This window comes from Temnothorax curvispinosus, unplaced genomic scaffold (assembly GCF_003070985.1).
Source record: "Temnothorax curvispinosus isolate PA1 unplaced genomic scaffold, ASM307098v1 QBEX01000892.1, whole genome shotgun sequence".
NCBI lineage: Eukaryota > Metazoa > Arthropoda > Insecta > Hymenoptera > Formicidae > Temnothorax > Temnothorax curvispinosus.
This window is the reverse complement of record NW_020210672.1, coordinates 152,446-180,353: the sequence shown is the minus strand read 5'-3', so window position 1 is coordinate 180,353 and position 27,908 is coordinate 152,446. Positions and strand designations below refer to the sequence as shown.

General features: G+C 44.1%; 3 protein-coding genes across 7 annotated transcripts; 1 reads left to right on the top strand and 2 right to left on the bottom strand.

Moving 5' to 3' along the window:
* On the bottom strand, nt 1–22,695 carry LOC112458949. Of its 3 annotated transcripts, XM_025022803.1 has the most exons (8): nt 22,273–22,695; nt 17,444–17,554; nt 9,415–10,034; nt 7,388–7,621; nt 5,866–6,059; nt 5,172–5,572; nt 4,347–4,424; nt 319–461 (listed from the first exon to the last, which is right to left on the bottom strand). In XM_025022803.1, the coding sequence occupies exons 3-8, from the start codon at nt 9,796–9,798 to the stop codon at nt 319–321; spliced, it is 1,434 nt and encodes a 477-aa protein (XP_024878571.1). In that variant the 5' UTR covers nt 9,799–10,034; nt 17,444–17,554; nt 22,273–22,695. The 3 variants fall into 3 exon arrangements, with proteins under 3 accessions (XP_024878581.1, XP_024878571.1, XP_024878563.1); XM_025022795.1 differs by lacking the exons at nt 17,444–17,554; nt 22,273–22,695 and adding an exon at nt 11,591–11,928; XM_025022813.1 differs by lacking the exons at nt 17,444–17,554; nt 22,273–22,695 and having other exon boundaries at nt 1–461; nt 9,415–9,798.
* Nucleotides 21,605–24,818, top strand: LOC112458988 (tetratricopeptide repeat protein 36). Of its 3 annotated transcripts, none has more exons than XM_025022867.1 (4): nt 21,605–21,740; nt 24,098–24,298; nt 24,392–24,638; nt 24,726–24,818. In XM_025022867.1, exons 1-4 carry the CDS (start codon nt 21,632–21,634, stop codon nt 24,727–24,729), a joined length of 561 nt encoding a protein of 186 aa, XP_024878635.1. In that variant the 5' UTR covers nt 21,605–21,631; the 3' UTR covers nt 24,730–24,818. The 3 variants fall into 3 exon arrangements, with proteins under 3 accessions (XP_024878635.1, XP_024878639.1, XP_024878629.1); XM_025022861.1 differs by having other exon boundaries at nt 21,606–21,740; nt 24,392–24,661; nt 24,726–24,816; XM_025022871.1 differs by lacking the exon at nt 24,726–24,818 and having other exon boundaries at nt 24,101–24,298; nt 24,392–24,655.
* LOC112458977 (translocation protein SEC62) lies at nt 24,694–27,855 on the bottom strand. The gene is made up of 5 exons (XM_025022851.1): nt 27,263–27,855; nt 26,419–26,868; nt 25,989–26,336; nt 25,797–25,897; nt 24,694–25,712 (listed from the first exon to the last, which is right to left on the bottom strand). The coding sequence occupies exons 1-5, from the start codon at nt 27,296–27,298 to the stop codon at nt 25,553–25,555; spliced, it is 1,095 nt and encodes a 364-aa protein (XP_024878619.1). The 5' UTR covers nt 27,299–27,855; the 3' UTR covers nt 24,694–25,552.
* Nucleotides 27,856–27,908: the final 53 nt, after the last annotated feature.

Here is a 27,908-nt window from a genome sequence, read left to right as displayed (position 1 = left end):
TAAAAAAAATGTGTCGTAACATTTATTCCAGAGACGCATACACTTCCAGTTCGAATCTCTCGCATCGGCGATTCGCAGCACGCATTCATTGCTCACGGCGATCTGCAATTGATCGCGTACGCCTCTCCGGCGGGATACACACCCGCGATGATCGTCCGAGTTACAAAGAAGCATACGCAGAGTCGTTCACCAAGTCTGATAACGACGATTATTTACAATAACGAGAGATCAACACTCGCGCTTGTCGAGTAATCTAATCTTAAGACGCGACACTCATACACGAGTCTTGTCGTGGACGATAAGATTTCCGTCTCATCGTCAGTACATCATTCCGGGATGGGCAGCCCTTTGGAAGAACACGTTGGGATTGGCCGACAAGGTCGTGTAGAGATTCCCGGCGTCCTCCGGCCTCAAGTACATACCGGGTGGCAGAACGAACGTCTCCATCGGTCCGTGTACATCTGGAAACAGAGATACGTGTTTGCGTTTCATCTGATAATGTTTAAGTATTCTGAATAATCAGTTTGCAAAAGAGAGAATCAAGATTCCGTTCGGAAAACTGGAGCACACCGCGATTCCCCCCTACGCATCGCCTCGATTTACATCCACCGGAAATGCTTTTTATTATTCAGTATCGATCGAAGAGGCGCGTATCCGGACGTAACTTTCCGTGCCGTGTGTCTATATAGCGGCTATCATTTTCGCCTCGCCGTTAATAAATGAATTGTGGGTATCGAGTATACGCAAGAATCGAAATCGCGCGTTGTGCATAACCGGGACGGAGCCCTCGTTACGCCGTACGCGTTAAGCGCGACTGTAATTTAAAATCGTCAGCTTAAAGTAGGTCTCGTCGTTCGCAGCTGTCGTTACAAGGCGATTACGCGAGTTCGTCTTTGCCTTGACACGCGTATAGCCTAATCTGTAATTAAACTCTTTCGATATACGCTCCTAACATAATTTCTTATGAAAAATTGAGGAAACCTTTCTTTGCAGAAATATTATAAAGCGCAGATAATATTATTTTTTTAATTCCTTTTTTTATACGAAGAAAATATCGCAGAGCAGGAGAGAGAGAAGTATAAATATATTTCTTTATAATGTTCTGTTGGAATATAACGACACATTATAGCATTTATTACTATAAGCTATAAATGTCAATACACCGTTAAATTCGTAGTGTCAAATTATGCTCAATTTGAATCACTTGAACCATTTCTAGGTCGCCACTGCTCTTACTCAATATGTTGTTAATTTAACTAAATCAATGAAGTTAAAATAATACAGTTTTGTATTAAAATAATACATTTTGACATAATTAAAAATAACAAAATGTTATTTAACTTAAAATATGATTTAAATTTCATCTTTTAATATTTAACAGTATATGTAATATTATTACGTTAATATATTAATTTAATACCAACTGACAACCAATTATATATGCACATATTTCTGATTATATTATCTGATTAGCTAAAGTTACAATGCATATTATAAAAGATTGTATATATTTCACTATGCTACATATAAAAAACTGTATATAATATAAGAAGTTATAATATGTAAATAGCAATGCTTATACATTGTAATTATAGATGATTTTTTGATAAAGCTGTTAATTATAAGTTGTTCTCATAATTTTCATATACTCAAGTTACAAGATCTCTCTCTCTCTCTCTCTCTCTCTCTCTCTCTCTCTCTCTCGCTTTAGTGAAATCTGATAGTTGTTTTAAATTGTACATTAAGATAACTCGAATAATTATAATAATCCTTACAATGCGAAACGATATAGATAATATATTAAATAAAAATACTTCAGTTTCCAACGCAATGTCGCTATATTCCAGCAAAAGTTTCGCTGCTATTTCTATATTTTTCTCGTATTTGCATTCGTTGGTCTGCGCGCTACGGACTAATGATAAAGGAAGCTCGTGTCAGCGAGATGTCGTGCCTCGCATAATGAGAATCGTGAACCAGCCCGTCGTACCCGGTCCGAGGAGGCTAGCGACCTTCGCCTCTCTCGTAATCTCATGCATATTTCACGCCTTGCTCGCAATAACGAGCGTCTCTCGCAAGAAACGCGAAGGAAAAATCGTACATCGCGGCCGGGGGGATGCGCGTGTGCGATGTGCGATCTATCGACGGGATAACGTCCGCGGGAAAATTTCTCGCACTTACGAGAACGAGGGCCCCCGGTTGTCGAATCCTCCGGCGAAAGTGGCGTGTTTCTCGATTTCTCGAAGATCCGACATGAGGATCGCGCGCGGCTTAACGGCCGCGACGTCGGCCGGTTGGCGTAGCACTCGTTTACAAAGTGTGCTACGTCGTTCCCCGCTGAATGGACGCGCGCGAGGGCTCTTTAACGTAAATGCGTATCGCGCGTGGGTGAAAGTCATCCCAGCTGTGATTTACGATCCAACGATGATCTACGCCGTCCGTGTGTTGTATGAACGCTCGCGCGCGCGCGCGTTTGAGAAATGAATCGCCGATTCGCCGATGATTCGCATCGATAGGAGACTTTTTCTTTCTCGTCTTCCTTTTTCCTTTTTTTTTAATTGTTTATTTTTTTCTCTTGATTCGTTTGTAATGCGAGTAACGGCGCGACCCCGTTACAATGGCGCGTTCCCTTCGAATAAAACTGAATAGGATCTAGAAACTCGTACGCGCGCGCTTTTCCATTATGTGTCTCTAGAAAGTGTGAAACTCCCGCTTATACGGTATTGTTGTTCTCTCCAAAGGGAAATATATCTGGAAACTCGGATTCTCGGACGAGGAAAGATGAGGAAAAGCCCGCCGCTGCGTCTTCGTAAAGATATTACTGATCGGAGCGAGCAAGATCCGTCGCGATCGTTCCATTCCATTTTAGCGGCGGATTTTTGTTACCGCGATTAGCGTCGTCGTTAGCGACACGGTCCAATCTAACGGGATTCGTTCTCCCTCCCCCGCGCGTCTCCAACATCGCGAAGCAAGAAGCGATTGACCTCCGCCTCGGACTTTCTCCCTCTCCGCCCTTTCTTCGTCGCCGCGCGCGACCCGTGTCTCCCGCAGTCCTCTCCCTTCCGTCGCTTTTCCTCTCTTTCGTTCGTTCGCACCTCGAGGTGAAGGTCGCCGAGGGCGTTAGCGTGACGAAGGAAAAGTTTCGGGCCAGGAAATGCGCGCGCGGGCAGGACAGGAAGTGTCGAGATTCTGCGGACGATATACACCGCGCGATACCGACGTATACGGCGAACACTCTCTCGGTGGAAGAATATATGTTTGAATAAATTTTTCTCAGCTGCAGATGAAAAATAAAACGGGAAAAGTTTTGCACAGAACGGCACACTGCCCCTGAAATTTTAAAATCAAATTCTTTTGAAACAAAAAGTCCGATCTCGAAGGATATAATAATGATGTCATTTAACTGTTTCACGTCCGACTTTTTTTTTTTTAGAAGAGAAGCATATCTAGGACAATTATTTTTTAAATTTTCTACGGTCGTTGGAAACGTAAAAATTCAAGATAACGAATCTTATATTGCGGATGCAAAAGATAAAATATATTTAAATTCTAAATGAAAGTTTTTCTATTAAGATGATTTTAAGATTGCAAGATTTAATTTATCAAGCGAGATAAAAAAATATGATAAAACGTATATCGGTAAGAAGTGTGGGTAGTAAAGTACAACAGTTTTCAACCCATATTCCATATCTCGTATCTGAAAGTATTAACTATATATGACTATGATAAGGGAATATACATGAGGCTCGAAAGTTTAATTTATAGTATTTATGTATTGTGTAAATATCATCAGAATTTTATATTTTTAGAATTATATATTTCGTCACGCGAAAGTAACACTGCGCGCTATTTCAAAGCTTTTACGGTTAATCCGAGAACTTTCTAACTTTATGCAAATAACCCTTGGTATTTCATAACAATATCCATCGCATATATTCTTGTATTAAAGTTTAAAATAAAATCGCCCTAAATAATTAATAACCCTATTTGACCTTAATGACTCAATACACATATATCACCGAAATTTGATTTTTTAAACATGCTAAAACGTACATGTTCCCCTGGACGTGAAATGATTAAGATCGTTACGCTAATTATAACATATCATATTTAGATCGATGTCACATTTGTCGGTGCCTCGTCATAGGCCTTAAATATGCGCTGTTGCGTGACGCGAAGGACACCGACGACCGTACCGTAACCGCGGTGAAAATCCCAGTGAACGTCCCGGGGCACCTACGACGGGGTCTTTGCGCCGCGATACGTTACGACGCGCAACAGGGCGGTTTTATACATACGGCACGTAATAATAATCAACCTGATTCTGAAAATAAATAATGACGGCTTACCGTCCGAGTATATGGGACTTCCTCCGTGCCTGCAGGCGCTGCATCCGGGTATCCCGGACGAGACCAGTGCGACTCGATCTATAATTAGAAGTTTCCACGTTATGATAATTCCAAGAGGGAGAGAGAGAAGGTAAGGGAAGGAATGATTATACGCGAGATGCGATACTATCTACTCTGGAGACCGCTGTCTTAGTCGATTGCCAGTTAATTACGCTCGATTAAGCTCGTCATCCCTATTCCATGATTCACGATTCAAAGGGACATCAGGATCTTCGATCAGATTTAAGCGATATGTATATTTGCAACTTGATTCTTAAGTGACGCACGCGTACCTTCGCGTGCAATTATCGTGATCGCGAACATTTCCGCGTCATCGATTGCGAGAATTGCCGCTCCATTTTTTTTCTCTTAAACGAAAATACATGTTCCGTTTATTTACTTTCTCGTTTATCCATTTATTCACGTTTCACGCGCCGGCGATCCCGCCGGTCGTGACCGCATTTCCGTTATTCGGCGCGCGATTACGTTGTCCGCACTTTTAGCGCGGGTACCGCGCGTTGACCTGAAGATCTACCCCGCGGGTATCGAACAAACGAATCGGAACGAGAAACGTTGCGCGCTACAGCTCCCGAGAGGTGTAATCGCGAAACGTACGTGCGTGCGCGATGAGAGAAACTTGGATATTCGGATAAGCAAAGAGAGAGAGAGAGAGAAAGAGAGAGAGAGATCGTCGCGATAATATTGTTGCGCATCTTCTGTTCAACGTATCATTATTGCGAACGGCTTCATTCTCGTTATCCGTTTATTTAAAAGGGCACGACCTACCGGCACTGTGGTAATGCATCTTCCTCTTCAGGGACGCCTCCGCGGGCTTGAAGTGAAAGAAGGAGGGCGAGTAACCGCTGCCGGGGAGGGAGCTGAGGCCGTCGTCGCGATCGCGAATGACCGCGGCGGGCCCTTCGCGACCCAGGGCAGCTAGCTGACGTCCCTTCGGCAGGAACATCGTGAGGAAGACGAAGAGCGACGTGGCGAGCAGGCCGTAAGCCAGCCAGGCCTCTCGATCGCCGTCGCTGCCGGCCGCGAGGGTGCCGATCCCGCTTGAGATCCAAATCGGCAACGAGAGGCCGACCGCCAGGCCGATGAAGGCCGCCTCCCGATTATTGTCCCGAACGCCCCGCGCACGGACCGCTAAACACGCCACTGCCACTAATAACGCTCCGGGATACCTGGAATTCACGTAGAGAAGTTCACGTGCGGAAAGAACGGGTTTCGTTTACCTATAGCGAAGGTAGTTACCAGGATCGTCAGGCTGAGTCGCGCGTCTTGAGAATATTAATCAATTTGAACAATTCGATCAAAGTATGAAGGGAATTAAAGACAAAATGTTGGAAAATAATAGCGGAAGATTATTAAATAACGCGAATGACGCGGGGATAAATTGGCTTGATCGATTCGACTACTTGTTTCTCGAGTAAATTGGGGAACGGAGAGAGTTTTATGTATTTCGCAAAAAGTTTACCCGAGGGAAGCCACTATCTGTCCGAGAGGAGTCCTGCAGGAGGTGATGGACGTTGGCGAGCTTTGGCCCGTCGCTTGCTGCTGCTGCTGCTGCTGCTGCTGCTGCTGCACCTGGATCACCGCAGGTGGTTCGCCGTAAAACCATTGCCCGACAATGGCCACCTGCACCAACACCGCGAACACCAGCACCAGCGCCTGCAGCATCGAGAACCGAGACAAGAAAGGCCCTCGCACGATTACACTCTTCCCCTCTATATAAGATTCACGCGGCCGTCTACCCCTGGTCGATCGCCTTTAATTAAAGGTGAACGGCCTGCGGTGACATCGGCACCGCCGGCGTGCATTCTTTTAACGCCGTGACGTCAGACGCCGCCGTGACATATGAGAAATAGGAATGGCCTACTCGAGAGATATACGCGTGGAAAATTTCCAAGTTTCAACCGTGTGTATGGCGTTCTCCTCGCCTGGAAATTTAATCTCTCGCTCTTATATATCCTCGCGTCTTAAGGACACGGAGAAGATACAAGGGCTATAATTACATCGTTAAAATCCTATTAATGTCACTCGCGCGTATCGGCCAGCCACCGCTTTCCTCTAATCAAACATTTCAACGGCAGTGTTCTCAATTACGCGAATGTAATTACATTTCACCGGGTAGTAGGCGCATCTTGTCAGCCGCGTACAGATCGTACCGATTTCGTTTACGTGCGTGTTTTTTTTTTTTTTTTTTTAAAGAAAAGTTCTCCTGGAGACCTCGTAAAAACGATCCACCGAGAAGCGCCGGAGTAGGCGAGAGAGAGCACGTCGAACGTGAAAAATGGATATTTATCCTGTGGGGAGGAGGCCTCCGCAGGGCGAGAAGTGCACGTCCTGCCACGCCTGTCATTCAGCGTGCGCACCAACACACCGCCGCGATAATTGCCTCCGTGGTTTTTCGCGCTCGCGCGCTTGCCTATAATTAATCGTCGCGCGTACGGTACGATGACGCAACGCAGGGAAAAGGGGAAGTCGAGGGGAGAAGGCTGGATGGAAGGATCCGGGACTCGTTCGCGACGATAGAAATGGCCATGCGAGATGAATATCCGGATCGGTGCGCACGCGATGAAAAAATATCGACGGGGATCGTCAGCGCGTCGCTCCGCTGCGCGGAGTTTCTCCGCGGGAGAAGACGAATAAAATGACGTTATAATTTATATATTCGTGTGCATCTCGTGATGCCTATTTTGATTAGCCGTGTAGCGTCTTATCGATGATGTTCCTCTTTCACGCGTTATAAAATAATTTCGCCACCTCTTCGACCGATATGGACTCTTCAGTGTCTTTTTAACTTTCAATTCTCCATACTAGCTATTTTGATAGGCTTCGATGTTTTATCAAAATAATTATTTGTACGAGAAATAAATTCTTGATATCAATGATCTTCGTCGCTTATTAAAAATACGGTAGTTGTAAAAAACGTAGGTATGCTAAATTAGTCGATGAATCGCTTGTGATTCTAGAATACTCTGTATATGATTGCTCACCTGATAGGGCGCCGGCAGGTACACCCCGCTGTTCAACGAGAGCAGGAAAACGCATTTGACCAGCAGAGCGGCGAATACGAGGGCGGCGGGGAGACCCACCAACCGGAAAGCGGCGCAGGACAGCGGATTTTGGCTGAGAGAGGCCGCGGCCGAGAGACCCGCCAGGAGGAAGAGGCCCAAGAGCAACGCCTGACCCAGAAACAAGTGTCGTCTGTTCGGTGCCGTTGCTCTAGCCTAGAACAATGCCATTGAGAATGATAAAAAATAAACAATTATTTTGCGAATTAAAAAAAATAATTTTTTAATTAAAAGTTTTTTATGTTAGCTCTTTGAACAAGATTTCAAGTCGCTTGTTATAATTGTTGTGTTATAATATCGAGATGCTGATATCAATGTTCTGACTAATTGATTCTAAATATATCCGCTGTTCTATACTTCGTATACCATACATTTTTGTCATGCTATACGTTTACATTTAAAGTACAAAATGCACTTTCGTCGAGTCATTTGATATACTCGGGTGGTTTGGCGCGTACTCCGCAAGATACAAGAGTGCATTTTCAAGTGTCCTGGAAGTACCGATCTCCATATCGCTCTCACGCGATATTAATTCCGTAAAGAGGATTGAGACGCAAAATGCGAGTCGCGCTGAGTGGACCGTAACAGCTCGCGCGTCATAATTATGCGCGGATTAAACTTGAAGTGAGCTCACGTGGGGCCGATGTTAATTTCACCGATTAAAATAACCGATATTTTTCTGCTCGCAGATTCGCTTCATATTTACAAATTAATCAGTTGTTTTCCATACCTTTTACTATTTTTTGCTACTAAAATTCCATATTCTTCGTTTATATATAATATATGAATGAAGGAAAAACGAGAGAACAACATATATTTTCATAAATAAATCTTCATAGCTCATATATTATTAAGAGAAAGAGAGAGAAAAAAGAGGCATAATATAAAATGAAACGCTAAATTTTTAGATAATATTTCTCAAAATTTTCAGAATGTTTAATAGACTTCGTGAATTGTTGTATATCATCAATCATATTAATCAAACTTTAATTTTATTTGTTCAATCTCATTCTCGATTTACTTTTTCTCGAATTGAAATCCCGAATTTCCGATACCAATTAATTGGACAGCGTTCAGCTAGCTTGGCCTTTCTCGTCGCGAGTGCTCAATGGAGCGCGACGGAGGGTGCGACCGCCGCGGGATAGAAAACCGGGGCCGGTCTGACGTGAGCGTAAACTGGGCCTAGGTCTCGGCGAAATTCCCTCGGCGCCGGTTACTGGAGCTTGTCGAAACGAAAACGATTAATAGTGGGTCGGCGGGGAGAGGCCGATAGGCGAGTTCCTTTCCGAGCTCTATTAATCCCGCAGTTGCGCGATCGCTAAGTGACAAATCTTGTCGATGTTTACGCGTTCCATTTCACCCGTGGGACCAGTTCCCTTATCTCAACGTCGCTTCGGACGCACACTTTTCGATCGACGCGGAAAAGTGAAATTAGAATATCGCGAGAGCTAACGACCGGATGACAATATTTTATTATGCTCTAGAATAAAATCTAAAATAAACGTTGATAAAATTATAAAAAAATAAATAGTAAATAGACAGGCAGGATAATTATATGGTGAATGTGTGGAATATAAACTGATATGAGGCGGAATGGATTGAGAGATGGACTTGTGCGAATAAAACAGATATAATTTGAAATCAAATATAATAACTCAAATAAAATAAGTAAAATAAAAAGATTTACAAATGATGATGAATTAATCGAGAGTGATATCATTTGCAAAGTCCAATTATAAAGATACATATGTAATACTATAGAATAAAATTTTTATATATATACTATATACTGACTATACTCATAGAATTTCATTTCAGGAAATATTCAATATTCATTGAGAAATCAAAGGAAAAATTATTTATACGTTAGGCAAGAAATAAAGCATTCACAACGAGCGAACAAAGAGAACATAATAAATGCATTAATCGTTAAATAATTCCGGACCCACCTTGAATAACACGAAGACCTCAAAGCCGGCCATAAGGAGCATCGCCGCGGCACTGAGCGCGGCGAGCGGCAGTGCCCAGGGCCGTTGCTTCAGCAAGGACTTCGGAGTCGGTCGCATCTCCACCTCCTGGCTCTTCCTGACGCCCGGCGGCGTCCTGAAAACGGTGATCGTCCGATTCGGTGCCGGCACGCTGATGACGCTCGCCACGCTCGCCAGGCCGTGCCCGATCTCGGACGGCACCAGGAAGAACTCGGTCGAGAGCTCGTAGTCCCGAGAGCGCGAGGTCCGCGCCATCGCCGTCGCCGTCACCGTGATTCCGCTCGACGGGCCCAGCCAGCCAGCCGTGGCCGTGGCCCACGACAGGATAATCGGGCCCAGCCTCATTGCGGCATCGGCAGCTGTCTCTGGCTCTCTATTTCTCTCTCTCTCTCTCTCTTTCTCTTCTTCTCTCTTTTCTCTCTCGCGCGTGTACACGTGTGTGAGCTCGCGTGCGTGCGTGGTCGTGGTCGTGATCGCCGTCGTCGTTGTCACCGGGACATCACGCACCGTCTCCTGCGTGCGCGCATCCTTGCAGTCACGCACCCGTGCCCGCGGTCTCGGTTAGGGTTCACCGGCTGCGCCTGTAAAACCACACTAGTGATTAAATGACACTCACATGCCTCCAATCGATCCAGGCCGATTAGTCTCTTCAGCCTGTTCTACATGAATTCTTAATTTATTAACGAATTTCCGCGAATAGACGGAATTTTTATTGAATCACGAGGTTGCTCGAACAAGGATTGTTTAAACGAGATTGTTCAAACGATTTTCTATTTTTTTTACACAAAAATTAAAACAGGTAGTCAGTAAGCAAATATATTTGTAAAACTACATGATTTATCTACTGTTCCAAGCATTGGGAAACGTATTTATCAAAGCGGTAGATCAATTATGTAGAAATTGATTCCACTTGAAGCTGATTGAAAGGCGAGCCGCGTGAAGCTTAGTTGGCTGCTCTTGATGCTCAACATTTGGGAAAACCAACTCCGGCTTCGTTTCATGAGAGGGGATCTCATTAACGGAGGAATGCCGGATCGCATTAATGATTTATGATCCCCCTTCCGTTGCGCTCGCGTGTCAAATTCTCGCTCGTGTGCCTAGGCGTGTGCTAGGCTTACGCTCGAGCCTTTCGAATATTTTCAATCATATCATCCCAGTGCACATCGAGGCTATCAGAGACGCGTATCAACTACTCTCGGGAGCATTGCGACCTGATGAGACTTAAGCCAACCGTTGCGCCGTTCGCCTCGCGAGTAGTATGTTCCGGGTCTTTACAAACTGCCGGGGCTGTATACAATAATGATAATATCCGACGAAGTCACGACCGAAAGCGAAGGAGGGCAGAAGAGATCGATGGGATCCCCCGTGTTAATGATCAATTAGGACCGCGTCTCGCGTCTAGCGCCGGATAGTACGAGTGTAACTTCAACGAGCGATCTGCATGCGCTAACGCCGTTAATTACAACGTCGTTAATTACGAGCGTGTTCAATTGCGCGCGGAAATTGTTTAATAACCGGCGGAGCGCTCTATGGCATTACTCGCGGACGCGAACGGATACCCGAGAGTCCGCGTATATGTACATACTTATCGCCGGGGCCAGGCATGAGTAAACCGCTGCCACGCACTCGCCCAGGTCTAACGCCATTAATTATTACGAACAGGGTCAGCCTCAGTAAGTAGAGTGAAGCACGGACGGAGTGAAACACTCGACGAGGATCGAGTGGAGTCGAGCGAGCATCGCGAAACGCCAGGCTGCTCCTCAGCTTCGCGCCAAAACGGAAGAAGAACGGAGGTTCATCCGTGCGCTCCGCTTCATTCTTTTTTGTCAGTCGATCTCGAATTTCGATTAATGTAGCTTCGATCGTGGCAAAAGTCTTTAGTAAAATCAATCACGGTTAATCACTAATTAGCACTACTTTAAGGATCGCAGCATGATCGATTTGATATCGTTGTAAATATGAATACCGTGGATGTAACGGGGAAAACACATCGTAACAATCTGTCTGGAGAGATTTAATATCTCTGTATGTCACTAAAACTCACATATATTAACCTAATTATTTATAATACTGGAAGAATCGAATCGTTTCGTTTAAAAAAAAAAGGAGATCGTTCTTTATCAGAGAAGACTCTTACAGGCTCGTTTTGAACATCGAGCTTCTTTCTCGTGGATCCGCCGAATTATTTGGACTCATTCCTTCCAACCCGGTCACATGCGGTATCCTGATTTGATCCACTCGTCACAGGTTCCCCGTTCTTCGTTCGCGCGTGCGCGCACATGTGCGCGCGTATTCTTTGAATTTTTTTTTTCGCTCTGAGAACGATAGGACTAGGATAGCGCGGATTGGGGCAATCGCGTCTGATCGCCGGGAACTTTATCCGGGATAACGAGGACGACAAACGCGTGTTCGGAGCGGTCAGCGAAGCGCACGTCGTGAACGCCACGCTCTTACTGAGCTCGACGCGCTGGCATTCGCGATGGCCAAACCGAAAGCAGACTGGAGTCAGTTCCGTTCCGGAGGTGAGGCCTATCCGTTACAGAGAAGTCGGGGAGATGGTGATGACGATGCAGAGGCGGCGGTGGTGGCGATGGCGAGCTGAGCAGGAGCGGATACTGAAAAGAAATTCCATCTCGGACGACGCACCGCGTACAATTAAATAATATCAATTCAGGCGTAGGGAGAAGATGTCGTTGCATGGAACAACATCAGTTGTTACATCCTTGCATGTCCAAAAATATATTTGTACAAGAGCGGCGAGTGAGTAGCTGATGGTTCGATATCGCACGTTTTGAATACTTTTATGATACTTTTGTCAAATAGTTCAGAAATGTCAAAACTGATACAGATTACAGACCTATTGGATCGATATTTTTGGGAAGAATGTGTTAGTTTAATCGAACCCCTAAATAAATTCGATAATCGGATGAGAGAGATATAAATTATAGATACAAAATATGAGATTATTTCGAATGTTAAACGAATTCAACGATTGTTTATAATTTATAATAATTATAATACTAACTGACTACCATAAACAACTTTTAAGAATTTTTAACGTTTCAGATATTCAAACATTTTTTAAGGAATATTTTTTGGACGTTGAAGATTTTCAAGAGTTTCAAGACATCTAAAACTTTCGATTCGCTCAACTTTTAGGAATTTCGGTTTTAAATAATTTTTTAAGTAATTTAAATCTTTATGTGATTAAATCGTTTAAAGGTCTTCAAACGAAGGACTCGCGTCCCTATAACTATAATAAGGACTGACCATGTACGCGATTGCACAAGATCGCGAATTGTCTGCCACGCTGTATTCCGATCCGCCCCTGCTGAGCGGAGCAAAAGAACCGGGAGTGAGAGAGCGAGGAAGAGCCCGAAAGAGCGAGTGGGAACGACCTGGTGGAGCTGGTCCTTCGACGTCGAGGACCGACCCCGACCGGCGACGCATTTACATATCTCACGTGTAATAACCTCGAAAAAGTTTTAACAATGGCCCGAGGTTCGCCGAGGTTCCGAGCGAAAGGCGAGAAGGCATAGAGACGAGACTGCTGGAAGCGGAGGGAGTCGGGAGGGAACGAACCGTCTGAAATCTCGAAGAATGACACGGAGGGCACGTCCCCGAGGGCGGATGCTCGCTAATCAGAAGCTTTCCACGAAAGTCATTTATTAATCAATCATCGAAACTATCTTTCAACGAGATTTGTTCTTCTTTTTAACCCTTCGTAGTCACACTTGGGTCAATATGACCCACACTCATTTGGATCTAAATATCAGCTAAATGCTAAATGTCTAGCTTAAAATGGGGCTTAGTTCACCATCTACAAAGTATACAGTTTGAAGTATCCTCTATAGATAGAGACTATTAATCATGTACTCGTTCACGATTTTTTTTCAACATGTTGCCATTTGATTTCTTACAAAACCGCAGTTGTTTTATATTCTAGAATGTTCAAGGTATGTTCCAGAATTATTTGAACCTGATCGGATCGATACCATTAAAATAGCAACCATTAAAAATCGATTGGGTCAATACGACTCAGTGTGACTACCGCGGGATTCTATTAGAAAAGTGTGACTACGAAGGGTTAAACAGGCGCTTCAAGAGGTGATATATTGTAATGTCAGCCGTAAATTTTCCGTTGAAGAACAGTCGTTAAATTTTTCTCGGTCAAGCGTGATCTTATCGAGCTACAGGTTAATTCAAAGATGTGATCCTTCAGAACGCGCTACCGGTCTCTTCTGGTACCTGGTCGCGCACAAAAAGCATGCAAAAATCGCAATCGCCATTCCGCCCGAAAAGGGTTGAGTCACTCCCATAAAAGGGAGGAAACGCATTCGGAGCTTCGAACTTTCAGAGACTCGATATTTATGTTTCCTGTCAGCCTGTCGGTGATCTGTAACATTGTTGGCGGGATACGTTGTTTCGGGACGTCGGTCGGCGCGTTAAGAGTGTACGTGGAAAGAAAAAAATAAAACGCGCATAAAATTCGCCGCGTAATTCCCTCTTGCGTATCGCGCCGTAAATCGGCTCGAGAAAAAGGGGCCCGCGGTTAAGAAGCGAGGACCCCGACGACCGCAACGGTGTGTACTCGCCAACTCCGCGTTCGCGTGAAGCGGGCGAGTGAGCAAGAAGTAAAAACAGCGTTGAAAAACACAGCGAATATGTACCGTAAGTAAATCTCGTAACAATGAACACGCTTATTTTTTTACAACCTGTTTGTCCTCGGAATTCTCGGTTTCTCCCCAAAACGAGCGTAACAATACGGAAGACTTTCTCTCCCGTGACATTTGATTCAAATTTCAAAGAAAAATATTCACAGATTTCTATCCGATTTAGGTATTATCTTTGTTCTAGCCAAATTGCATTGTTATAACTGCGTCTAATCTCAGAAACGAGACAGTTCGCGTTTGAATTTTGCGAAAGGGAGGCTCGCCATACCGGCGCGGCGGCGGTGGCGGCGGCGACGTTGTCACGGGAGAGGCAAGAAACGCGAGGTATGTTAGGCGCTATTGCGGTATGGCCAGAGGTGGCCGACGTACGTACGTACGAACGTACGGTTTGTCCGGTTTTCGAGACAAAGAGTTCGTCGAACCCCGGCCGTTCGATCCGGCGACGGCGGCGGCGGCAGTGCGGCTACCGAACGCGCCGACCGTCGTCGGTCCAGCGCGTGACGTACGACGCGTGCACCCACGTGCGATCTTAGCGCGCGCCGCGCTCTCGCACGTGTCGCGCGAGAGAACGCGAGAAGGACGAGAGATACATCTCGATCGCGATCGCGGAGAATCGAGAGCACCGCGATGAATCAGCGGCACGAGGAAAGATAATTATCTCGAGATGAGGAGTAAGGAATAATTAAAATATATATATGTGTATCCCCCGTACACTCAAAGAAATGGACAGTTCGTTCAAAAATTAACAAAAGGATAATTCGATATTTTTAGTCGGAATTATGAAAAGCCGATCAAGATTAGAATAATGTCCAATCAATGATAGCCGGATATCATTGATAATAATTGATCGGCTTTTCATAATTCCGATTTAAAATATTAAATTATCCATTTGTTAATTTTTGAACGAATTGTCTATTTCTCTGAGTGTACTTATCATCTATTACAAAAGAATTTAGAATTAGGCAAATTGAGAAACACAGTTTTTCGAAGGAGAACTTCATTCACTGCACATGTGCACGTATATAAGCCCGTCAGAAAGAGAGAGAAAGATTGTCTCCTATAGAGTAGTAATGCCTGGCCACACCCGGCCACTTTCTCCGCCGGAGCCAAAGTCATTCCGGCACCGCAAGTTACTACCCTTAATGACGCAAGCTGCCCACGCGATCTAGCGTGAGGCACGTAGCACGCTTTCGTTCTGGACGGAGACCCGCGAGAGGTAGAAACGAAAATTACAGGGCGCAAGAAAGAGTAATTAAGTGGCCGGTGGCGGGCACAGGTAGCAAATTATCCGATCGACCCTGACCGAATTTCGATAGAGAAGCGCGAGATCCTTGTCCCCGTAAGCACTTTGCGCTGAACCCCGTGTTACGTTATATCTTGCATAATATTTAATACAGATGATAAATGCATCTGCACGCAAAATGATGATAAATGCACGCAATTAAAAATAATGCAAATATAGAATCGCTCGATCTTATCGAGTTATTTTCGAATTACTTGTTGCCACAAAAAACATTTATAATTGCTGATCTTTGAATAGGGGAAAAAAGAAGAATCTATATTTTAATGAATTTACCTTGAAATAGTGTAAAACATACGTTTAATCATAGATTTCTATACCTTTGTCTCTCATTAATATAAAAAATTATTGGAATATTTTATTTGTACATATATACATATATACATAATATATACATAAAAGAAGTCTCTTGGCAATTTTTTTAGCATGTAACGTTAATGTTATGCGCATCAGTATACTACATGCACGACGAATTAGAAGTAAATAGATAACTCTTTATCCAAATCGAACTACCTGCTGATAATCGGTAGCGACTAAACGCAGTGTTACCTTAGCGATAATTTCCGGCTGAAAGAAATGTGGACGTCCTCACGATGCCGCTTTATTCGGCCGCGCGAAATTCCTTCCTGCGCCTTAAGGGAACCCTAAAAGTTGCGGTGCGCTGGACCGCAGCATTCCTCCTTCCCTCCCACCCTCTCTCCCTCCCTCTCTCTCTCTCTCTCTCTTTTTTTTTCTTCCGAATCAGAGAGTGGAGTGGAGTCGCTTGCAACCGGTTTCGACCAACTAAAGCTAAATAAAGGCATGCACGCACACACGCACGCACGCACACACACGGCGCAAGGGTAGGAGACTGCCGTGTCGTTAATTGCGCTCTCGAAAAACTTCGCTCGCGAATTTTTGTCGCGTTACCGTCGTCTAAGACGATCCCGATGGTGTACAGCGACGCTCGCGTTATTGCGAAAACATTTGCTGCGCGCGGATGAAGAATGCGATAATGCGTCTTGAAGGATGTCCTGATGACGTGCCGTTAATTCAACGTATATAATTATAAAACATAATGAATAAAAAAAATTCGGGATTCCGAGGAAGAGGCACGTTACCCCGCGCAATCTTCGACTTCGGCCGCGAGATTGGTAGCCCCCCCGAGCGGTGTAACAGCGTCGAGCGAGCGTGGTAAGGATATCCGGCTCCTTAGGCGCATCCTTCCTCTCTCCGTAACTTAACCCTTTGATTTTCCTTCCTCTCCTCGACCTGCGCAACCCGCATGTGCGCTACGGGGTTTGATGGGGCGTCAATAAATCGTGGCTTCCATCGCGATTCATTTGAATATAAATCCGACTGTCTACGCGTACTCTCCCTCGCTTACTGTAAAGGATCCTCTCGCAGGGATCGGAAGGGAACGATAAAACGCTGTAAGGACGGAGAGGAACGAATGGGCGAAGAGAGAACAAGACAGAGAGAAAGGGAGAGAGGGAAATAAAAAGGAGAGCCTCCTTTTTTCTGTTGCGTATCCGCGGTAACCGCAAGTCGACCGCGATGGTCGGCTGGATTCAGGGCTTTTTGGCGGTCTTATTCGGCGGGTCCTCCTCGCGTCGCCTCCTTTTCTACTTCTCTCTTTTTCCTCCGCCTCTCTGTTCGGCGACGGTTTTAAAATGCTCTCGCGTGATGTCCACAACTCGGGCGGTCCTCTCGGACCGATCATCCGAGCGCGAACACGTCCCGACGAAAATTCATTCGGACAATTTTGCACGCGCGACCACATCCTCATTTGAAATTCCATCGGCTGCGCTTGCTCGCTGACGAGGATGAGGAAGATCGTAGCGGACGACGTCGGATCCACGGTCCGCGGCAGGATGCAGCTGCGCCGCGTAACGATCTCGTAAAATTCCGAAACGGTTATTCGCGGTCGGGTTGCCCTTAGGCGAAATTTTTTCGCCGAGATCAACCCGGTATGCAGAGCGGATAAAAATGTACGAGTGGAACGCATTACGCGTAAGGAGTTGAGAAAAATATTCACCTTCGCCGGAACTCAAGTCAAGACTGTCCAATCTGTCCAGTCTTGTATCCACTTCGTGACTGTTAATTGATATTGTCAAGTATGTAGATCGAGGAAGAAAGACGAAGGAACCTAAAAGAGCAATGCATTATTTAAGAGTTTAAAATAAGAATGATTATTATAATTTTGCTGTATTAATTTTGACTGCAATGTATATCTCTCAACACAAAGCGCAGTTCGTACATACATTTTCGTCAAAAATAAAGCAACATAACCGGATGACTTTACATTCATCGTATATAAAAGTAAAGAAAGAAAAAACTATGGTGCTATAAACTAACATGCGATATATTAATTGTTGAATATAATTACTATTAATATAGGTAAGTGAAAAGTGCAGATTACATTAAAACATATATACGAGTATTTAGAGACAAATTAATGTCTAATACAATACATGCGAATAAATCTAAGAATGTAAAATAACAAATTTCAAAATTATTGTCACGGAGCTCTCAGCATTGCAGAGGAGATGCTAGAAATCATTTTCTACTACTCTTGTCTTATTACCGCTTTGAACACGATACTTATAGCTTCATTCTTCTATACGTTCTTTTTGTTATTTGTTAAAACTTAAAATCAAAAGAATGATTTTGAATTCCGACCTCGCTTACTTTTTTGTGTGCACATAATAGTTTAATAACTTACTCAGCAAGGATCTCAAGCATTATTTACAGCATTATGCTGATTGGATACAGAGCGCGTATACTGAATAGGTAAATTCTTGAATTTATTCATACACGTGCTAAACATTAATTTGTATCTAAATTGTACCTCACGCTTTATTGCTAAATATTAATTAGGCAGTGATGTATTGCAATATTGGTTTTAGCCGCGTTTTATGTGCGGCGTCGATGCACGGAGAGCGCGGCGCGCATTATTCAAGAAACTTTTATTAAACCTAACCGGCCAAGGCCGAAAGCTCCACCGCCGCGCGCGGAGGAGCCGTCCGAGGAAGTCGACGAGAGGAAGGCGTGTACTGCGCGCACGAAAGGGCCGTCTTCTTATAACCATAAATATCGCGCATAAATGCATATAGCGCGATGCTCCATAAATCCGACGTCGTCCGTCGGTCGAAAAATGAAACTGCGCTGACCACGAGGGGCGTTTGTAATTAAACGTGCGCTGTTCCCAATCCGCATTAATAGCGATGTGTACTCTCTCGTCCTTGGCTTTTCCAGCGGACCCGGAGATCCGTGACTGTCGGACGAACCTCATAATTCAAAAGTGAGGATCGAGAAAGCCGAGGGTTTTCTCAAGCTCGACCGGGAAGGCTGGATCGGCCCTTCACGAGTCCTCGACGTGTATCGATTCCGTAGGATGATTCGATGGCACATTTGACGCGGTACGGGCCCTTCCATACATATATAATAAAATCTCCGGGGCGGCGGAGAGGATAGGAAGAAAGAAAGGGGGGGAAAAGGGGGGCCCGCACGGGTGAGCTCGCTGCCCGCGTGTCTACGCGCGCTCGAGACGGGCTAACGATATTTATTATACGTCGGCGATGAATTATGGGCCGTTAAGTCCGCCGTCGTGACGGGACGGGACCCGGGGCCCTTCGGCCCCGCGCCCCGCGCGCGCGCGCGTAGCGAGCTGGCATCGCCACCGCGTTCCCCCGAAGGAAAAACGCGCGGGGGACGGGGCCCGTACGGCCGCGCCGCGCGAAATGAAATATTTATTCCATTACGAAACGTGCACAGTCCGTATTGTAATGCGCTGAACCGCGTGGCTGCGCGCTTTCGCGGTTCTCGCCTGTTCCGGCGGCGAGTCGAGTTATCGCGATCCCGTCCCGAAGGAGCCGCAAGAGAGGCTTGCCTGCCCGATTATTGCGCCGATTTCTACCGAGGTGCGTTCGCCACGATGCGATGCTCCCCCACGTCACGCGCTTTACTATTGTTCATTCTAAAATCTCTCTTCTCATAAATTACCAGACACAAAGACACAATGATGAAAGAAGCTGACGCGAATCGAACTGCAGGTGTCAGAAGTCAGAATGCAATTGAACTAATTTGCAACAAGATGCAAAAAAAAAAGAAATTACAAATAATAAGTCCCTAGAGAAAAAAAGAATGTCGCACTAACGGTACACAGAAAAAAATTACTGTCAAATCAAGACTTATACTATATACTTATTTCCAGAGGAAAATTTTTGTTTTAAGGTGATCCTAAAGCCGTGATCCTAGCCGGTTTTTTTCTTAGCACTAATCTTTTAATTGGCTTTATAGAAATGCAAAATTCTTGTCTAGAATTAAAGTACGCATCAAAATCTAGGTCATGGTGGTCGAATTTATATCGAATTTATATCGAAAACGAAAAGAAATTAATATTTTTGGTTATACGTGACGACCACCACATATAAATTCGACCACCATGACCTAGATTTTGATGCGTACTTTAATTCTAGACAAGAATTTTGCATTTCTATAAAGCCAATTAAAAGATTAGTGCTAAGAAAAAAACTGGAAAAAACCGGCTAGGATCACGGCTTTAGGATCACCTTAAGACCGTAAATTCATATTTCAAGTTTGACGCGCCGTTTAACCCGGGAACATCCTGTATATTATTACGTATATACGAGTATATAAGTTTAAATTTTACACTTTTTTCTGTATAGCGTGGCTCACGGCCAGAGGTTAGCAAGATTTGACTAACAATAAGCTCAAGACTTAAAAGAGATCGTTGACAATTACACGATCTGAACTCTGAACCATGTAGTCTATTGGTTGCAGTCCATTTGGTGCTACAAATGCTTTGAAGCGTTCTTCTTCTCCTTCTTTCTTCACTGAAAGAAAGGAGAAGAGGAATGCTTTGAAGCATTTGTAGTATTAAGTGGACCAGTCGTACTAGTAGATTCTGACGCAGATATTGTTGATAATGGGGTGCTTTGGCAAAATTATTTGGTTCGATACGTTTCTTACAATTAGTATCACGCTTTATCCCATCAGAATCAACGACAAGATCTAAAACTTCTAATCCTGCTTTAATGCATTTTTTCCTAGATTTTTGAAGCAAATCTAGCAAAACTGATTTTTTTTTATTTGGAAGGGATGAGGATGTTTTAACACCAAAACATCCCTCTAGGATCGACCTTGCGAGAAACGAAAAGATCGGGTCATTTCGCCGGCTACGTTTTGGCTTCCGGGAAAACCCTCGGCGTCTTCCCGCTTTCTCGTGGTCCGCTCTACCCGTGGGAAAGCGCGCGCGGACGACGAGATCGTTTAACAGTCCTCTTTTACCTAGAGGTAACGGTAACGGCGGAGTCGCGCGGCAATCGCGCGGCGACGCGCAAGGAATCGCGAAAAATCACGCGCTTCGAGCGAGCGGTTGATGACGAGGAAACGGGACGCGCGTTGGTGTCCGCGGAGTCCCGTAGTCGATTTTCGTCGAAAACCGGCTCCGCGAGCGGTTCTCTTGGCCGCCTCTCGCGCGCGCGCGGTTACGCCCGTCCCGGTCGAATCGCGTGCGAGAGGCATAATCCGCCTCGCCGCGCGTCAAATCGCGCGTTTACTGTTACGAGACGATCCGCGGGAAATATAGCGATTGAACGTCCACCTGGCGTTTCCCGGATATCTGCCTTGCTCGCGAGGCGGAATTTATGAGCGACTCCCGAAATTAATGACACCCGCGAGTTTCCGCTCACGATTTTTGTATGGCGTAACGAGTCGCGCGGAAACGCGCCGGATAACTTATCTCGGCGCCGAGATAAGTTTTAATTAAAAGTCAAATGTTAATTTAAATGAATTAATCATGATTAGGAGTTGACCGGAATTTTTCTCTCTTCGGCGACGCGGTCGTTAACCGCATGGCGAGTGGTATTTTTGAAAACTCAGCGCGAGGGTTCAGTGACGTTTAAGAATGCCGGCTTCTTGCCGGAATCAATTGGAATTGATATTCGTTCTCGCGCTGCTCGATCCTTGTGTAATCGACCAAGCGGCTGAATAGCGGAAAATCTATGATCTCGAGTTGTATCCGTGTGTAAAATAGAACTCCCGCCGGTCGTAATCCAAACGACACACCAGTTGGGCGACATTCCAGATCTATTAATCTATTACGCAACACACGCGATTAGCTCACGACGGGTACGATAAACAGAAACGAGTCCCCGTCGAATGGAAACGTTGAGATTTACGGAAGAATTCAGTCGACATCATGGAGAGCCTGAGCGAAGGTGACAGAGCCGTTCTGAAGACGATCTTCGATCCGTTTCAGCCGCTCGGTCCGTCTGATATTCCAGACTTTCCGGCTTTCCAGGAAGTTGGTACGTGGGTGGTGACAGCATAATTAGCAGTTATTAAAATCCGTGCTCCGTTATCTATCAATTATTAAAATCTAATACTATATTATCTAAAACGTTTAAAATAACGCTTTTTCTCCTTACACTAACAGTATTAATAGATAATAATAAATTTAATATTATTTTTTGCAATAAATTCTTTACAGTGATTTAATAAGAATGCTTATTAACATCAAAATTTAAATCGATTATCGATATTAGTATGTATGATTTACTGTTCTAATAGAAATAAGCTATATTTTAAAGACCGGCAAAAAAACGGCGCACAGTTTACTGAGTTTGGAAAAAGTATACAATAATTGTTAGGCTACCAAGATCCAGTCCGAATTGTAAAAATGATATTTTTCTCTCTAATTGATTATACATCATAACAGTCCTGATTCACTTATTATTATTGTCAATATTATTCATTCGTATATTCATAACCGATCTAAAGATACGTATCAGAACTTCTTTAAACCTTTAAGTGTAACGATTTAAAGCTGAAGATAATAACCATGGATGGTGGATCCTTTGTAATTCTGCGTGTAACTCCGCTGCGCGCGATTTAAAGCCGAGATTGCCATTCAATCTTAATGACGGTGTAGTCGAGACACTTGTTGCACTAGTTGGACACGATTCAAACCGCAGGCTTCTCACAGATCACTCGAAAAATCCGCGAGCGCTTAAAGCCCGTGGGTAACCGCATTCGTCTGGCGCAAAATGTATTCCGGCGCGAGTCATTCTCACGCGAGACATTCAGATTGTCATGAATATGCAAGGAACTGCGCGATGCAATAACAGAGATAAGTTTCTTGTTGTTGTATCAATTCTCAAGGCTGCGCTCTGTCGAGCCTTGAATAAAATTATATGGAAAGTTTTAACGCTGCCACTCAATTTCTGTAAACTCTGTATCATATTCAAATTAAACTAAGATACATATACAAATAATTATAGAGTACTTAATTATAAGTAATCAATTATTTTAATACAAGAAACAAATGAATTTTTAAGCAACGTTTTTATTTTGTTAAGTACATATTCTCTATTATCAATGACAGTTTGCTATCTCTTCTGTAAACTTTCAATTCTCTTCTCATAAAAGTACTGTCACTTTAGACTGTACTATTCTGAATCACGCCTCACCTTTTGAAAAGAATTTGATCAAATTTGATATTGTGCTTGTTGCGCGTAATTTTGAAGATAGTGGGGGAAAAAAGGTGCATCACGGACAGCCTTTCTATTGTCGCAAAAATAAGAACGCAGAGCAAACGCAACAAAAAAAAGCAAACCACAAACGTGAAAAGATGCTAACCGCATCTCCATTTGCTGCTAAAGCGCAACGAAACCGATCCATTTTTTCAGACGATGAAAAATGGATTATTTGCAACAACATTGAGCAGAAAAGATCCTGAAACAAGCAAAGCGATCCTCCGAAGAAAGTCATGCTATGTGTTTGATGGGATGCAAAAGGTGGCCGGGTTTATATGATACAGTCGAAGATATTGTGTATTATGGAAATTATCATACAACTATACTATATATGAGCTCCTGCCATCGGAATCAAACGATTAATTCGAATAAATGGACCAAACTATAGGCATCAATCGACGAGGAACGTTCAGAATTGGTCAACAGAAGGGCGTTGTGTTCCACAAGGACAGTGCCAGACCGCATGTTGCTCTGGAAAAAATTGTTGTTTGAAATGTTCTATATCCCATTCGCCATATTCATCTGACCTTGCATCTTCAGATTACTACTTACTCCGATCTCTGTAAAATTCCTTTAACAAGAACTCCGTTTCTTGGGAAAACTGCAAAATCTGTCATGAGCACTTTCTCGCTTAAAAATTTAGGAAATTTGGAGAATGAAATCATAAAATTATGTAAAAGATTGTCAAAAGTTATTAAAAAATATCTAAATAAAAATTTATTATTTTGATACATATTTGAATTTTGAATTTTGCTTGAAAAATCAAACAAATACATGTTACACAAGCCAATGTTTCGTATTTTATATCAGGGTAGAGTATCAAATATATTTTGTAAATCATTAATTTTTTAAATTTAATTTTCGTGTTATATATATATTGTATAAGAAAAATCACATCAATTTCATTTAAAATAAAATATTGATAGCATTACTAAAACACGTATAAAAAACTAGAATATGCATTATATTTTTTCCTAAAACTGTGAAATTTTTATTTAAAATATTTTCTTTTGGAATGGGAAACAAAATTGAAATTTGGGATGCGCAATTATAAGATAAAACTTTCTGTATATAAAAGCTATGCGTGATTATATATATAACATATATATTTCTTTTAATATTTTGTTAAGAAGAGACGACGGATGCCTTTGAGGAGGATCGTTTAGAACCGAATGTACTCGACATCGTGAAGAAGGCAATAGTCTGCGCGGAAGAGAAGAACTTCGACGAATCCTTTCGGCTTTTCCACAAGGCGTTAAAACAGGCACCTGAATCGCCGTCGATCTTAAATGATAGAGCGCAAGCGTTACGTCTGGCGAATCGAGATGAAGGTAATTTTAGTTACGTCAATTACGAATAAAAGAGTTTCTATATAAATTTCACAGGAGAGAACTGCAATTTCGATTATCGTGCAAATTATTTAGAAGCGTTGAAGGATCTGCATCTGGCGGTGGAGTTGAGCGAAGGAAAAGGAAGAGCTGGCATTCAGGCACTCTGTCAACGAGGTGCCCTTTACCGTTGGATGGAGCAGGACGACAAGGCCAAGGAAGACTTCATTCGTGCGGCCAAGGCTGGCTCGAGCTTCGCTAAATCGCAACTGGTCGCTCTGAATCCTTATGCGGCCATGTGCAACGCGATGCTGCGCAAGATGACACTCAAGGCCAATCGACCGTAATCTAACATGGAACTAGCAGGTCAAAAGCAATGACCACTTAAAATAGATATATAACGCTTTATTTTATCTTTATTTCCATATAGATAAATCCACGAGCGCGGATCCACAAGACCTACAGATCCTGATATAATGACAATCGTAAAAGTAATAATATAATAATAATATAGTAATAACAATAATTATCATTGGAAATTTCGCATAAAAATATAAATTATTTGTATTAAACCCGGAATATATATTCATCTGTAAAATCGGGCCTAATTTCTTCTAAATAAAAAAAGGAACTCGCGCTAAATCGCCGAACAACGAAGAAAACGTCAAGTTCTGTACCCGTAAAGATTCCTTCTCTTCCAGCTATAAATCAGTCCTCTCTAGATTCAAAGATTTAACATCTAACGGAGAGAACTCGGTGCGTATTTATTAATTAACTACATTGTCGGTAGACATTGATCGCATTGAGAGATTTGAAGACTTCGAACAGTACCCACAATTTATTCAACGGAAACTGATAACGAAATTACGTCTAATACGATTTCCTCATATTACACATATATGTTTGTATAGATATCTATGTATGTATAGAATAAAATATGCCTTATATCACGCTTACGCTTTTTAGAGACAATACTTTACATTCACGCCAGTTACGGAAAATTCTCTCCATGCAAAAAAGTCACAAAGCGATTTTCCCACTCGTTCATGAACGCGCGTACCCTTAAATGCAATAGATGTGGAGAATTCGCTACGATCGGTTTGCTAGATTCGTGCGTCGAATTCGACGCTCGGATTAACGCACCGCAAGCATATGTATATCGATTTCAGTGATGATTAATGTGACAATTAATATAGCTGTTTGTCCCAGCAAACATGAAGCTATCTACTGCCTGGTTCTCACGCGCGCGCGCACGTTTTAAAGCATAACAAAATCTCGACTCGTATTAGACTTCTCGCTCTCCGAGCCTTCCTCACTGCCATCCTCTCCTTCGGCTGAATCGGACGAAGTTTTCCTCTCTTCGCTAGGCAAAGATAACTCTTCGTTAGATGCCTCCGTCGCTACAGGTTTCTCTTCTCTGAGGACATAAAAATATGTCGAATCAGAGATTCGTATTATATTTTATTAAGGTGCCTAATCAAGTATGAATCACAAAACTGACTGAAGTAGTGGCGCATCCTCGGAGTCAGAATCCTTTTCTTTCCTTCTTTTCTTTTTGTTCGCTTTCTTGTCGCCGTCCGACGTGGGACCATAATATTCATACTGTAAGGAAATTTTTGAATCAATTAAATTTTTAATGTCCGTCACTGTGTGACCAATGAATGAATGGAAATGAATAAAATAAACTACTAACTTGATATAATGGCCAGAAGGACGCGAAGAAGCCAACATCTGCTGTCAGATTAGGCAGCAGCCATAAATGACATCTACCCAACGTGGGTACCCACAGAAGACAGAACACGATCATTCTAATAATAGCCAGTGCTAATATAAATACGAGAAATCCCGCAGCCGCGACGCTTAGATAGTAAACTCCATGACGAATGGTTAAGGGCCACAGCGGGAAGAGACAGACTCCTATCGCGCCTAAGACTACGAGCGTGCCGAAGAACCAGTAATACACAGGAATCGGTTCGTATATCCACACGTACGCATCGTTACAATCCACAAAGTACTGTTCCATGTGCATTTCTAGTCTTACCTGGAAGAACACGTATTTCTCATTAAAAAACGAGATAAAGAAAAGGAGTTTCAGCGGCATGCGAATGATCTTTTACCCTTACTTTTGGCTTTTTCTTGTGCTCCTTCCGTTCGTCGCTTTTCTCTTCGCCTTTCTCCTCCTTCACCACTCCCGTGTCTTTGCTCTCCTTAGTGTCCTCTTTATCCGTGGCTTTCTTGTCCTCTTTCGTATCCTTAGTCTTCTTCTTAATGCCCCGCATTTTGTTAAGTTCCTCCTCCGAAATCACCACCTTCTTGGCCCGGTGAAAGAACTTGTGCCTGAGCATCAGGTCCAAGAACTGGGAGACCTGCTCGCGGTTCTCGAACACCGTGCTCCATGGTGAGTTTTCCAGTAGAGCGTCAATCGCGCGCGATCCAGTGAAGTATTCGACGATGTGGGTCCTATCGAACTTGGTCTTCTTCGACGGTACATTGTTGCGGATCCACTTGGCTACCGCGTACTCCTTCTTGGACGGTTTGTCCTGGGCGACCTTAGTATCCAAACCGGCTACTTCCTGTTAAAGAAACAATGACGTCCGTTAGACAGTTCATCCCGAGGGAAACGGGAAAGCGGGGAAGGACGCGAGGGAGCACGCGAATTCGACTGACACGAGGGGGGAACGCGAGAAAACGCGTTCCCCAGAATCCCTCCCGTTCCGGGAGGATCGTAGGAAGCATCTCGTGGTCTGTCTACGTCACACGCACTCGGCGCTGCGACGCACGTCAGCGCTGACACGTTTCGCGAATCGACCCGGAACGCGCGGGTGATCGGTGATCGCGGCGCACGACGACGCGAGACGCGAGTCGCGCGCTTCACCGAGTCCGGCCTGATCGCCGGAGCGCGTTCGCGTGCCACGTCCCGCGCGCGCGACACGCCGTCGATTCTCGCCCATATGCGTCAACGCTTACATCTTTGCGCTTCCTGCTTTTCCTGCGCTCCGCCATGCTGTAAATCCCGTGTCACGCTTGCGCGCACAGAGATCCGCTGCCTCACGCTCTGCCGGCCGCCGAAGCTGCTGCTACTGCTGCTGCGAACTGGCATATGCGAACACCGCGGACGCCTGTACCCCGAAGCGAGCACCGTGGGTGGCACGCGGAAACGATCCCCTCGACGCCGTCCACGTTTGCTGCTCCCTCCTCCACTCCACCTCCTCCCTTCTCCTTTCCTTCCTTCGCCCGCTTCTACGGAGATAGCCTGAGATAGGTATGTATGTACTCCGGACTCCGGATACTCGTTCCTTTCGGGACACGGGACACCACCTGGTGTTTATTCCGATTCGCAAACTGGGAAAATAGCAGTACAGTAGCGCCGGTCTCGAGAAGCTCAGTGGCACATCTGGGAAGCTTCTAGAAAGGTCGTGGAACTGATGACGCGATTAGCAACCAGAACTTGAATATGGACCATCGGGGAGGGTAACTGCGAGAACCGATGATGTCGATGTTTTTGGTCGTCCCGATCGAATATTTGTCACCTACAATCACCTATCAAGTTATTGTTTTTATGGCCTACTTACCACAATTGTTTTATCGCCGTTTTATCGTGATTTATATTATC

Bases quoted from the DNA above. Each gene is read 5' to 3' on its own strand.
- LOC112458949 (XM_025022803.1), bottom strand. From the start codon at position 9,798: ATGAGGCTGGGCCCGATTATCCTGTCGTGGGCCACGGCCACGGCTGGC. The intron at 5,573-5,865 runs GTAAACTTTTTG...CGTGAATTCCAG, and splicing joins CAGATAGTGGCTTCCCTCGG to GTATCCCGGAGCGTTATTAG. The intron at 462-4,346 runs GTAAGCCGTCAT...CTCTGTTTCCAG, and splicing joins AAGTCCCATATACTCGGACG to ATGTACACGGACCGATGGAG.
- LOC112458977 (XM_025022851.1), bottom strand. From the start codon at position 27,298: ATGGCGGAGCGCAGGAAAAGCAGGAAGCGCAAAGAT. The intron at 25,898-25,988 runs GTTAGTAGTTTA...ATTTCCTTACAG, and splicing joins CCTTCTGGCCATTATATCAA to TATGAATATTATGGTCCCAC. The intron at 25,713-25,796 runs GTCAGTTTTGTG...TTATGTCCTCAG, and splicing joins GAGGATGCGCCACTACTTCA to AGAAGAGAAACCTGTAGCGA.
- LOC112458988 (XM_025022867.1), top strand. From the start codon at position 21,632: ATGGAGAGCCTGAGCGAAGGTGACAGAGCCGTTCTGAAGACGATCTTC. The intron at 21,741-24,097 runs GTACGTGGGTGG...TATTTTGTTAAG, and splicing joins TCCGGCTTTCCAGGAAGTTG to AAGAGACGACGGATGCCTTT. The intron at 24,299-24,391 runs GTAATTTTAGTT...CAAATTATTTAG, and splicing joins TCTGGCGAATCGAGATGAAG to AAGCGTTGAAGGATCTGCAT.